This window comes from Cnephaeus nilssonii (genome assembly GCF_951640355.1).
Source record: "Cnephaeus nilssonii genome assembly, chromosome: 4".
Lineage (NCBI taxonomy): Eukaryota > Metazoa > Chordata > Mammalia > Chiroptera > Vespertilionidae > Cnephaeus > Cnephaeus nilssonii.
This window is the reverse complement of record NC_137075.1, coordinates 64,627,948-64,641,713: the sequence shown is the minus strand read 5'-3', so window position 1 is coordinate 64,641,713 and position 13,766 is coordinate 64,627,948. Positions and strand designations below refer to the sequence as shown.

The 13,766-nt window shown below is 50.0% G+C and overlaps 1 protein-coding gene across 1 annotated transcript; it reads left to right on the top strand.

Moving 5' to 3' along the window:
• UBAP1L (ubiquitin associated protein 1 like) lies at positions 1–13,233 on the top strand (the record flags this gene model as incomplete). Its single annotated transcript, XM_079768576.1, has 5 exons — positions 1–120; positions 5,601–6,173; positions 7,757–7,963; positions 12,091–12,192; positions 13,099–13,233. The coding sequence occupies 5 exons, from the start codon at positions 1–3 to the stop codon at positions 13,231–13,233; spliced, it is 1,137 nt and encodes a 378-aa protein (XP_079624702.1).
• Positions 13,234–13,766: the final 533 nt, after the last annotated feature.

Sequence of the window (13,766 nt, the reverse complement as noted above, 5' to 3'; positions counted from 1 at the left end):
ATGAGTGCCCTTGATGGTGTCCCTTTCAAGGTGCCCAAGGGCTTTCTGACCAGCACAGAGCTTCTCCCTGGGCCAGAACTCAGTGTCCCAGCCTGCAGGGAGCTTCTGCTGGGTTCTATGGTAAGTGTATTTCTCTGTCTGTCTATGTATCTCCTAGTCCCTGGGTCTGTGGGCCTGATGCTGAGCCTCATGGGACCTTGTTCCTTGATTTTAAAGGGCAGCTAGGCCTGCTCTGGTATATTTCAGGGAGTTTGGAAATAATCTAAGAGGGAAAGGTGTTTCATGAGGAAGGCTGGTTGCCTGGTGATGAGGATTATTTACTGGGTCTTATTTTAGCGTTAGGATAACTGGAAGGTCACCTATATAAAGTGACTGAGGATCATGGCACGGATGTTCCAGTTCCTCTCTGCTGTCATATCTAAAATTCCATTAGAATCACTCCTTAGGGTTAAGATATTAGATCCAGAATCCTCTGTTAAAATGCCACCTGGGGTACATTAGAAAGGAATACTATTTTAGAGGCACTCTTAAAGCACCCCTTGCCCCATGGCTCACACACTGGGATAGGCACCCAGTGTATGTGGTCATATCACATGTGGCCTCAGGGTAAACATGATTATTTAACTTCCGGAAGAATCAAGTTTACTTGAAGAATTAGGGGGAACCTATTGTATTCACATTAGAACACAGATATATCATGGGGTAACATGCAAAATTCACATGAATTCTTTTAAAATGAAAGAATAAGCCCTAACCAGTTTGGCTTAGTGGATAGAGCATTGGCCTGTGGACTGAAGGGTCCCACTGGGTTCGATTCCGGCCAAGGGCATGTATCTTGGTTGTGGGCTTGATCCCCAATAGGGGTTGTGCTGGAGGCAGCTGTTTGATGTTTCTCTCTCGTCGATGTTTCTAACTCTCTATCCCTCCTTCGTCCTCTCTGTAAAATCAATAAAAATATACTTTTTAAAATAATAAATAAATAAAAGTGAAAGAAGAAGATTGCAAAGAACTGTGGCGCTGGCTTTGGGCCTCTTGGGACCAAGTATGCAGACTCCTACATGCTCATTCTCCACTGTCTGCTGGGTGCTTCTTGGAAAAGTTTGAGGATCTAGATAAGCTTTCACTCATTTTGAGGAACCTGAAACCCAGAAAAAGGAAATGACTTGTGCAAAGTTAGTGGCAAGACTAAAACCCAAGTCCTGACTCCAGATCATTTTTTATTAGCTAAGAGCAGGACTGGAACATGAGAGACACTGGACAGGGGATGTTTGAAGGCGAAGGGTTTGGGGAAGTCAGCAGAGAGCACAGTCCAGAAAGGAGAGTCCTGGAGAGGGGCTCGAGTGGCCTGGGGCACGGAAGCAGGAGGTGTGGTGCAGTTTTGCTCCATCTGCAGACCCTGGAGTTGCACTGAGGCTCCTCAGGACAGATGTTTCCAGAGTTGAAATAAGCTTTGTGAAGCCCAGAACACTCTCTGTGGGGCAGGAGCTCTTGCTCTCCCCCACACCCTGTGTTGTGGGCGCTCACTCTGGCAGGAGAGCTTGTATTGTTGGGAAGAGGAATTTGCTTTACTGAGCGCCAGTGGAGGTGGATTATCACAGCTTTTCCTTCCCTGCTGAGCTCAAGTCAAGCTGGGAAGAGGCTATTTTTTTTTTTTTCCTAGTAGCAGAAGCAGGCACCCTTCTGCCAAGCCCATGTCTAGTGTCCTAGCCAAATGCTGGCTTGGCTTTGCCTCCTGCTTTCAGGGTGGGCACCTGCAATCCCTTAAGCCTATTTCCCTTCCTGAGCCTCCATTTCATTAACTGTTGGGCCAAACTAACAAATAGAGAAGCATGAGACTTTAAGTATGATTTAAAGCCTCTCCTGATCAGTCCTTCGAGTTCACTGGGCTGTATTCCCAGTGTTAAGAACTTAAAATGCATTTTCCCATAACAATGATGTTAGATTACCCAACGAACCTGTCGTGGCCTAAAGGGAAAAATAATAACAGCTACCACTTATTGAGCACCTACTGTGCACCAGGCCCATGTTAGGTGCTCTTTACATGTTCACTCTTCTCTCTTATTTTTATGAGTCTTTCAGCTGGGTGTTCCTGCCCCACGCCACAGGAGATCAAAGCTCCCCCCGCCCCCGAGTGATCCACGGGGTCTCATGGCTTGTGATTCCAGGATTCCAACAGGAGCCTGTCACACCCCAAAGCCCATGCCCACACCTTCACCCTGCTCCTTCCCAAGGAGCCCTTCCTTACATGCGTAAAGCCTCTTCAAGTCTGTTTTGTTGTTTCATAGTATAACTGCTAAGGTTTTAGGGGAAGGAGAGGATGGACATGGCTCTGTTTCAGTGACACTTTATTTACAAAATCAAGGTGATGGGGTCAGTTTGGCCCCCAAGCAGTTTGCCTTCCCATCTGCCCTGTTCCCCACCTCCATCCCATTACTGATGGCCTGTTACTCATTTTTTATATATTCTTCTAGGGATTCTTATGTGTGTATATACAAGCAAATACAGATATTTCCCTCTTTTTATACTAAAGGTAGCATTTTATATGCACCATTCTTCTTGCTTTTTTCACTTAATATATTTTAAGATCTTCCATATCTATACCTAGAAAGCTTCTTCAGTTTTGTTTTTCACTGAAGTATTGCACTATATGGATAATCACACTTTATTGACTGAGTCCCCTCCTGATAGACACTTAGGTTCTTCCCAGTCTTTTTTTAATTGAATTTATTTATTTACTTATTTATTTATTTATTTATTTAGAGAGGAAGGGAGAGAGGTGGGTGGAGAGAGAAGGAGAAAGGAAGAGAAAAACATCGATGTGAGAGAGAAACATTGATCGGCTCTGATCAGGGATCGAACCTGCAACCTGGGTATGTGCTGTGACTGGAAATTAAACCCACCACCTTTTGACATTCCAACCAGCTGAGCTAAACTGGCCAGGGCAGGTTCTTCCCAGTGTTTTGCCATTACAAACAATGCTGCAGGAAATGAGTATATACAAACGTCCTTTTGAATTTAAGTACATTACTAAATTGTTCTCCATAGGGATCATCTATATAATAAAAGCCTAAGCCACCCTTACGGTGGAACAACCAGAATGACTGGCTGCTATGATGCTCACTGACCACCAGGGGGCAGACGCTCAACACAGGAGCTGCTCCCTGGTGGTCAGTGCCCTCCCACAGGGGGAATGCTGCTCAGCCAGAAGCTGGGCTCACGGCTGGCGAGCGCAGTGGCTGTGGCAGGAGCCTCTCCTGCCTCCGCAGCAGCGCCAAGGAGTAGCGGGCTGAGCGGTAAGGAGCAGCGAGCAGGCAGGTGGTAAGCAGCGAGGGGTCCTGGACTGCGAGAAGGATGTCCAGCTGCTGGCTTAGGCCTGTTCCCTGCGGGGAGTGGGCCTAAGTCAGCAGGCGGACATCCCCCGAGGGGTCTCGGACTGCGAGAGGGCACCAGCCAGGCTTAGGGACCTCCCCCCATTCCAGTGCACAAATTCTGTGCACCGGGCCTCTAGTACTGATATATATCCCAACCAGCACACTACAAGAGGCCTGTACCTCCCACACGCCCAAAAGAGTGTCATCAGACTTTGGGTCTTTGCCAAGGGATAGGCAAATGTATTTCAGTGTAGTTTTATTTTGCTTTCTCTTATTACGAGTGAGGTTGAGCAGCTTTTTCTATATTTAAGAGAGCTCTGTATTTCTTTTTCTGTGGACTGTCCATATTATCTTTTGTTCACTTTTCTGTTGGGCTGTGAGTCTTTTTCTTGTCTATTTCTAGGCACTCCCTATATTAGTAAAGTTAACCCTTTATCTCTATGTGAGTGCTATTCTCCTCTCTCCCCCCCTCAAGTATGTCATCTGTCTTTGACCTTGCTCATGACATTTGCCATGCAGATTTTGGGCATATGCCTGTGTGTACTTTTATGTCTTCTGGATTTTGATTCTGAGTAAGAGAGGTTTTCCCCCTTGATGTTATGAAGGATTTCTATCTTGTTTTCTTCTAGTACTTTTATGGTTTCATATCACACATTTGAATCTTTGATCTTTTTTTAATTTATCCTTTTGTATATAATGTGATAATGGATCTAGCTTTATTTTCTTCCAGATAGCTAACACCATTTATTGATTAGTTCTTCTTTTTCCCATTGCCTGAGATGCTATCTTATTATTTACTAAAGCCCTATAGATATTAAGGTCTATTTCTGGACTTTCTATTCTCTACCTCTAATCTATCTGTGCCAGTACCATAGTTTTAATTATTGATGTTTTATAATAAAATAAAACAGTTGGTAGGGCCAGTCAGTCCTATTTATATTTTTGTCCCCAGAGTTTTTCTGGCTATTCTTATTTGTTTATTTTTCATGTGAACTTTAGAATCATCTTGCTTAGTTTCAGAAATCACAAGTGTTGATATTTTTATTGGGTCTTTATATCATTTTATCCCTGAAGTCCTGCTGGCTATCTCTTTAATTTAGTCTCTCTCTCTACAAGTCTGTCTCACTAGTTCTGAAGTTGTCTTTTTCCTCTTATGTTTTTCACAACTCATCTATTTTGCTCCAATCTTTCTCGAACCATGTGTTCTGCACACCTTTACAAATGTCCACTCCGTGCCAGGCTCGCCCTAGCTCTGCGGAGTAAGCCACAGTCCTTGACCTCGGGGAGTCACACTGGACCAGCTAAATTGTGCTCCTCTCCCCAGTGCAGGGTCATGTCTGAGGTGGGAGGGAACAGTGCCTGTCTGTCTGTCTTTCTGTCTCCACTTTCCCTCACACACAACATTCCCCTAGCCTCTCTTTTCCTTAAATGGCCATCATAGAGCATTGAAATTGCCCTTAATTTTTTTTTATATATTTTTAATGCCATGTTATATTCCTGGTTCTTAATTTTAAAGGTATGTGACAGGAATATTTTCTTTTTGCCTCATTTATAAAATCTCAAGTTAGGTTATTTATGTGGGCTCCAGATTGCTTTCTTAGGTGTCCTTATATGTAGTGGATAAAGCCCTGCAGTCAGATGGTCAGAAAAAATACCAGCTCAGCCTCTCACCTCCACGCTGACCTCCAGCAAATTAAACTTGCTGAGCCTCATTTTCATAATCTGGAAAAAGGAGTAACACTAAAACCTACTGAGTAGGGTTCAACAAAGCTTAGCAAGTTTTAGATTGCCTGGGTCCCAAAGCAACCTCAGACGGTGGCCAGGAGGATGGGGCAGTTGTCACCCACAGGGAGGTTAGGTGCCTGGCGGGCTGCCACGGCTGACTGCTTACGGCAAACGGTGCTGGGCTCAAGTGAAAGCGCCTTGAGCAAGTTTTTAAGCTGCTACTTCTGTTCAATAGCATACTAAATGGCAAATGCACTTAGATATTAGATTTCACTGCAATGGTCCTTCATGCAGAGTTTACCTTTAAATTGTTGATATCCATCTACCCCAGTGCTAGCTAAAACGGAGGGTGCGGGTGGACTGTGCTGATGGCCTGGGGCTCAGAATTGGAGGCTGTGCAGGTCTGGCAAGTCTGGCTGAACAGGGTCCCGGAGACCAGGGGTAGTGGTGCGCCCTCGAGCCCTGGTTTGCCTGGCTACGCCTCACGTAGCCTTCTCTCAGCAGCACGACTTCAGCCTGGAGAGGAGGACCCTCTTCTGGGTGGAGGCTGTCATCCGGGGACCCTGCCAGTTCCAGTGCGATGCTCCCGGGACAGCGTCAGCCCCTCCCGCCTGGCTCTTGCTGGACAGCCCGGAATGCGGGCGGGCGTCCGCGCTTGCTGCAGCCGCAGGCCCCGGGGCTGGACCCCAAGAGCAGCCCGAGGAAGAGGAGAAGAAGGAGGAGGAGGAGGAGGAAGCCACGCCTGCCAGTGAGGAAGAGCCGGGGCCTTGCAGCCCCCAGCACAGCGCTCCTGCGAGCCCCAGCCCGGGCTGTCCCCGGTGCTCCCTGCACGTGCTGCGAGGCGTGAGGTCGGAGCTGGCCGGTGTGCGGCAGAGGCTCTCCGCGGGCAGGACGGCCGCCCGCCCGCGCGCCTTTCTGCAGCGCATCCGCCACCGGGCGTGGAGCCTCTGTCCCAGCCCCGAGCCGCCCCAGAGCCCCGCGCCCCCGCCCCGGGGCCCCTGTGTCCCCGCCCCGGCCCCGCGGCCCTCCACGGCTGGAGCCGTGCCCCCGCTGCGGAGCCACAAGCCCACGGTCGCGGTAAGGAACTCGCCGGCTCTGCCAAGATCAGCAGCAAGGCCCCCGTAGTCCGGGTCCCCAGCCAGGTCCATAGCTACGGCCCCCTCCTCTCGGTGCTCCTCCTCCCTAGCCTTTCCTGCCGCTCTCCCTGCTCAGGGGGCTCCCATTCCCTCTGGTTCCCGTGGTGCCTGCTGCGCCTCTGCTAGGGCTCAGGCCACGTCATTGTAGTTATCCAGCACCTGTCTCTCTCTCCCCGTGGAGCATGCACTCCTGTTCTTTTAGGGCAGGGGTTGGTTCGCATTCAGTTTTGTTTCCAGAGCACCCAGCGGCAGACTTGGCCCCTAGGGGGTGCTCAATGAATGTGACTCAAATCTAGGGCTTGCTGGGCAAGGCTTGCTGTGGACTGGGTGAGCTGGCCGCTCAATCAGGGAATAGTCACTGTCTGTAAATTCCTGCCAGACACTGGGTTGGAAGAGACAAAGTCAAAACCACTGGACAGTTGCCCAAGGGGGTATGGAGACAAGGCAGTACGGTATAGAGCAGTGATGGGCAACCTTGTGAGCTTGGTGTGTCAAACTTCGCCAAAAAACTGAGCATAACTCGGGGAGTGTGTCACTTTGAGGAAAAAACCAACTCCAAGACTCTAGTCGCAAATGTTTCCTCCTCAGGAGCAGCAAATGTTTCATCCTCGGCGTGCGGCCGCGTGTCATCAGAAATGGCTACGCGTGTCAGTGCTGACACGCGTGTCATAGGTTCGCCATCACTGGTATAGAGTGTGGGATCAGGTGCTGAGAGACAGGTGAGGGTTGTTACCGGCTGGGAGAGCTGGGGACAGAAGATTTGTCCCCAGCAGAATGGGGAGCAGAAGTGAATTTACCACGAAACCAATGAAGCTAAGCCTCAGGCCTCTGACTTGGCTCTTTCCAAAGCTTTATGCCTAATTTTATGTTTATAATTCTGTCTTTTTTAAATTTAAGAGGTCCAAATTGTATAATCATCCAATTCCAGACAACCTGGATCCTGAGTAGATGGGGTGGGTCAGGATTAGCAGCGGGTGGTAGCAATAGGGCACAGCTTTCTGCCCCCCAGCGGCCCCAGTCAAGCCAGTAGGTACAAAAAAATAAGGCCAACATGAAATTAAATCCAAAAGAGACTCGAGGTCTGGCTTTTCCATTCACTGGTGTGTGATCTTATGCAACTCACTGAGGTGCTCTGAGCCATCCCTTCTCTACCTTGTAAAGAGGGCCAGCAACTCTTCTCACCGTCGTTCGGAGTCCGGCTCTGTGAGCTGGACTGGCCGTGCCCACATCAACGGCCAGATGTTAATGCCAGGATGGCTCTTCCCTGATCCAGATTAAAATAACTCTTAAGCCTCGTAACAACCCTTGAGGTATCCAGTATGATTGCCTTCATTTCACATATGAGTAAATCGAGTAAACAGTAGAGATCTGGGGTTTGAACCAGAGCAGGACTCCAAGCTCTCCACAGCATTTGCCCCTACACTCTGGATAGAAGGTGGCATGAAAGGCGCCTTTTAAAATGTCCTGCCCAACCAGATGTTGCTCCCGGTGGCAAATGACTCATCCAGCTTGTCTGTATTTCAGTCCCTCAGCCCATACACTTGCCTGCCACCTCTGGTGCGGGAGCCCCAGCCTGTCATCGCCCACAGATCACACCCTGATTCTGCCGACCTGCTGTCCGCCCTCAGCCAAGAGGAGCAAGACCTCATCGGGCCAGTGGTCGCCCTGGGGTATCCCCTGCATAGGGCCATCGTGGCTCTGCAGAAGACGGGGCGTCAGAGTCTGAGCCAGGTGAGTGATCCTCCAGAGTTGGGGGGCTGTGGAGCTGGAACCAGACGGGTGGCCACGTGGTTTTGGCTTCAACTTGAAGAAATTTTGTTTCCTTCTCTTCAGAGGCAGGATCTCAGCCTGGCATTAATTATTGGGGGTTATGAGCAAGTTTCTGGATCCTAAAGCTACCTTCTGCATAGGAGTTTATCAGGAATCCCCATGCACACTTGGGGGAGTCTTGATATTTTTTACTCCTCTCCTGGTTTGTATCCCAAATGCAAGGGCTGGAGCTTTGGGCAGCCAAGAATCTCTCTATAGCTGCCCAGTAGAACTTTTTGTAATGAGCGATGTTTTATACCTGTTGTCCAATACAGTATCCACTAGCCATACGTTGTTCCTTGAAATGTGGCTAGTATGACTGAGAATTTTATGTAATTGTAATTAATTAAAATAGTTACATGTGACTACTACTAGATGGTGCAGCTCTAACCACTTCCCTCAACCAAGGAACTGTGTTCAGTTTACCCATACCCACCTATCCATCCAGTCAACAGTATTTATTGGGTATTTCCTGGGTGTTCAGATGTGGCTAGGAGGTATGGGGGATACCAGGGTACATAAAAGCCGCTGTTGTAGGTTGGAGTCCCCAGGAATCAGACTCAGATGGAGTTAATTAAGGAGGCTCTTGGGATCAACTCCTGGAGAAGGGAGTGGACAGAAGCAGGAGTGGGTAGATGGGGAGGTTGAGCTTTGTAGACCCAATGACAGTGTCAGCCATCCCCTCAGCTATGGAGCAAATATGGCCCTTCAGAGTCATCCTAAGTGGGGCTGAGCTAGTCAGACCTTTATATCCCTTCATCATTCAGGCATTAGTGGTGTTAATATTTAGTTAATATTTTTTTTGTGTGTGCCAGTCCCTCAATCTGAGAGTGTACAATTAGGTCTTCTCAATTCTTCAAGGTTGCTATTACTATCCTCACTTTGCAGATGGGGAAACAGGCTGGTTAACTCTGAATCTTTGTTGTTCAGTGCTTTTCTCCCATTTTCTGTATGAGAACCTTTCAGGGCAGCACCCCAGGCTCCTCTGAGATTTAAGAATAGATCTAAAGTTGCCGCCACCTTCAGCTGCTACTGAAAGCCAGGACCATGGCCAAGAAGCTACCCAGAGGATTGTGAGAGACCAGGCCCACAGAGGGGGCCCTGACATGTCTCCCCCAACCCTAGTCTCTAGGACTGGTGACAGGCTGAGGTCTCAGGCCGTCACTGTGAAGATCTGAAGATTGGTTGGAGCCAGCAGAGGCACTGGCCTCCCTGTGGGTGGCCTGGAAGAATCCCACTGTATCAGGAACATTGTGTTTCCAGACACAGACTGACCACCTGCCTGGCCCGCAGGATCTCTGGGTGGCCTTCTTTCCCACTGGGCAGTCAGGGGCTAGGCCCCGAGGGGTGGGCCTTGAAGGGCCATTGGATGACTGCATCTATCCTCCCCCACCAAGTTAATATTTTCCTCTATTCTCTGAAGTTCCTCCATTAACTAAGAAACTCCTTTGGGTTCATTTTCCTTCTCCCCTTGAAACATACAAACCATAGTAAATCCTTTATGGCCAGAGACGGCTCACGAGGGAGGACATCAGGCAATCTTCACTTTGCAGAGCCAGGGAGAACGAAGGAGACACAAAAGATAAGCTTTGTCCATCACTCCTTCCTTCCTTCCACAAGGATCAAAGTGCCCACTGCCTGCCTGCAGGACACATGGGTGGCACTTGTGAGGGCCCATAGGCCAGGCCCAGATTTGCCATATGACTCCAGGCACATCAGGGAGCCTCTTTGAGTCTCACTTTCCCTATTCACAGAATGGAGGGGGAACATGTGCTTATAGACTTCTGGGGGGCCTCATCCTGGGGTCTGAGGTAGGCCTGGTGGCTTTTACAGTCCCATAGGCCCCAAAACTGACCAAGCAGCAGAATCTTCACAAATGCAGATTCCCAGGACCTACTCGGGAGGGTCCCAATCAGTGGATCTGGAGTACCCTCAAGAGCCTGTTATTTTCAGAGATCTGTAGATGGTTCTGATATGCAGCCTGGCATGGGATCCTCAGTATGGACTGAGGACAGCTCTCCCTTGAGTAAGTGGTCCTCAACCTTGGCTTCTTATTAGAATCCCCTGGAGAGCTAGCTATAAGAGTCCCAGTGCCCAAGTGGCACCCCCCCCCCCCCCCACATCAGAGACTCTGGAGGCAAGATCAATGGTTTATGGGTAGTTTTTAAAAATATATATATTTTTCTTGATTTCAGAGAGGATGGGAGAGGGAGGGAGAGATAGAAACATCAATGATGATGAGAGAGAATCATTGATTGGCTACCTCCTACATGCCCCCCACTTGGAATCAAGCCCAAAAACCCGGGCATGTGCCCTGACTGGGAATCGAACCATGCCTCTTGGTTCATAGGTCGATGCTCAAACACTCAGCGAGGCTGGTCGGGCAGCTTATGGGTAGTTTTAAAACTCCCAGATAGCTGCAATCAACACTAAGGCCAAGATTCATTGCTGTGGATGAGCTAAGAGGTGAAGGGAGATCTCCCATCTGCCCTTGCTCCCACTCCTGTTTTCACCTTCAGAAACTCTGTCTACTTTTAAGCTAGCTCAAGCCCCTCCTCTAGTATTGGCCCCACGATGCACAAGGCATTAGCTCGAGATTAGGTGATCTAGGCCCTAATAGAAACATCAATAGTCCTGGGACCCTGGGCAAGCTGCCTGCCTTGCCTGGACCTCAGTTTCCTCAGGTGTGCAAGGAGGGCTTGGCTGGGTGGTTTTCCAGATGTGCTCGAGCAAGGTCTAGGTGTCCTGGGGCAAGTGCTTGGACAGTTCAGAAGCTGAAACCATTAGTTTATATTATCCATGCTTTCTGCCTACCTCTGAAGGTCTGCAGAAACCCAACCTCTTTCTTCTCCACTTATACCCACAATTCTTATGGTCTGGCACTAACTTCATTTGGCACTGACTCCCTATAAATTCTGCTTTGATTTGTCTGGGCCTCATGATTTCCAGTATCTGGTTTATCTCCCCCACTGAGCTGTGAGCTCCTTGAAGGTAGTTCTTAATTCACTTTATAAACACAGCATGTATTTATTGAGCTCCTTGTGCCTGCCATGCTGGGTGCTGGGACACAGTGGTGACACAACCCTTCCCTCATGGAGCAAAAAGCCAGTGGATGAGAAAGATGAGAAAGGCAGTAGAGCAGTTACCAAGTTGTATGTGCTGTGGGACCACCAAGATCCCCAGGTAAGAGGAGTGAGGCCGGCCTTGATGAGGGACCTAGGGGGCTGGGGGAGGAGCAGAGGTGACTGACAGGCAGGAACGGGCCTTTGAGCCCTGGTTGGGAGGCAGCACTTCATCCTGAGGCCAAAGCAGCCCCTGAGGACTAGGCAGGAAGTGACCGGAACAGGTCTTCAGCCCTGTGAGGTCCACTCTGTCCCCTCCCCTTTGCAGCACGGATGCAGGTCTGTTGCATAGTGGGGGCTCATGAGTCCTGGGTGGCGGAGGTGTATGTGTCTAGGGGTGGGTGGGGGTGCACAGGTGTGGATGGCACCTCCACACAGGTAGGTGCTCACCAGGGAGGGTGAGCAGGCTGGCATGGGTGCTGAGTGAGAAGAGACCCCTGTGTTGCTGGCCTGTCCCACTCCCCACTTAGCTTCTGGGAACACCTTAGCTCACCCTAACAGCCCCTTTCCTGGATTCCAGCCCCTAGTTTGGGATAGTTGGTGTCTACCTGTCCACAGCCCATGGGGTTTCTGGGGCCATGTCATGTGTGGTGGATTGCCTAGTCAGCTGGCCTGAGCTCAGGCCTTACTGAGGTTCTTGGGGTGTCTCCTCTACCCCATCCACTGCCCCTTTTTAAAAACAAAAAAAAAAACATGTTTTCATTGATTTCAGACAGGAAGAGCGAGGGAGAGAGAAATAGAAACATCAATGATGAGAGAGAATCATTGAACAGCTGTCTCTTGCATCCCCTTTGCTGAGGATCAAGCCTGCAACCCAGGCATGTGCCCTGATCAGGAATCGAACCGTGACCTTTTGATTCATAGGTTGATGCTCAACCACTGAGCCACTCATCTTATCCCCTCCCTCTTTGCCCCTTTCTGGCCCAGTTTCTCAGCTACCTTAGTGCCTGTGACCGGCTGCTGCGGCAGGGCTACGATGAGGGCCTGGTGGAGGAAGCCATGGAGATGTTCCAGTTCTCTGAGAGCCAGGTCAGCTGGCCACCTGCCTGAGCCCGAGGCAGAGAAGGGATGGGGGTATACACACGAGCCTGGTGTGCAGGGACATGCGGTGCCAGAGCCAGCCTGGGGGGTGACAGGGAGAGAGCCTGCTTGCTCAGCTCTGGGGAGCAGACAGCCCAGGGAGATGAAGCACAGAAGGTGAGGGGACGAGGTGGGGAGGAAACCAGAGGCACGGCTTTTGTATTATTTAACTGAATCAGCACACGTGTCATTGAATGCCCTCTCTTTGTTAGACACACAGATAGGAGCCACAGGCAGCACAAAGGTGCTTGAACTCTCTGCTCAAGGAGTTGGCCGTCTACCTGGGATCCAGAATATAGGCAGCTGCGGGCCCAGTAGTACATTCTGCGTGCCTGATGAATGTGATCTGTCCATGCTCAGCAGCTGGCTCAGGCTCGAGAGCAGCTCTTCCCGGAGGCTGATGAAGGGACAGAAGGGTGGGAGAAATACAGAGGGGGAGGGAGGAAGAAAAGCAGGGATGCTTCAAGTGCTGGTGCCAGAGGAGGAAGGAGGACCAAAGCTGTGCTGTGTGAAACCTTGGCAGAGTTTGGGGCCTGGCAGAGACCCTGGGCTGTGCATCTTCTGGGCACCGGTATTTGGCTTTCCTCTTCCTGCCCCAGCCCCCAAGCACAGGCAGTCAGGAGAGAGCCGGAGTGGGGGAGTGAAGCCAGGACCAAGCCAGTGGCCAGGCTGGGCCTCCTTCCTTGGCCCATGTCACCTCACAGGTACAAAGGAAATGCAGGTGTCGCCCAGGGTCAGGTTTACCTGGCCTGTGAGGGCCACAGCTTTCTGGGGGTAGATACAGAGGACACCAGGGAGGGGGCTCCCCAGGGTGGAGGCTAAGCCTCAGTGCCCTCTCTGCCTTCCCTTCCTCAGGCAGGGGAGTTCCTGCGCCTCTGGGAGCAGTTCAGCGACATGGGCTTCCAGCAGGACCGGATCAAGGAGGTGCTGCTGGTCCACGGCAACCGCCGAGACCAAGCCCTGGAGGAGCTGGTGGCCTGTGCCCAGTGACCTCGGGGGCACTCTGCAATGCCCAGGCATCCCAGACCTGTGCTAACCCTGGCATCCAAGTCTACAAAGCGATGCATACTCATTGTAAAAATGCAACAATGCCAAGGGTGGGAGGGAATGCTATAGGGGAGGCAAAACTTCACCCATGTTGGGTTTTCAGCTGGACCAATTAATAAGAGAAAAACAGTTTATTAATATATGCAGCACACATTATGTGGGAGAACCCTCAGTGAAAAGTAGCTCAAAGCAGGGGTTTAGAACTCTGGCTTATGTAGCATCAACAAAGAACACATTTGCATAGAGATAACAAGACAAAGGAAACCAGTTTTAGCCTTCCAAAAATGACAAACTTGGAAGGTAAATGTATGGGAGGGAACTAATGGAGTAAGGCTCACTTGCAGATCCCTCTAGTGTATCTCTGGAAGGATAAGAATCAATCTCAAGAAAAAGAGAATTTATATCCTGCCTTTAGACAGAAAAGGGAGAGGGGGAAGAAAAGCTTTTCCTGCATTTGCTGCTTCTTAATTACCTTC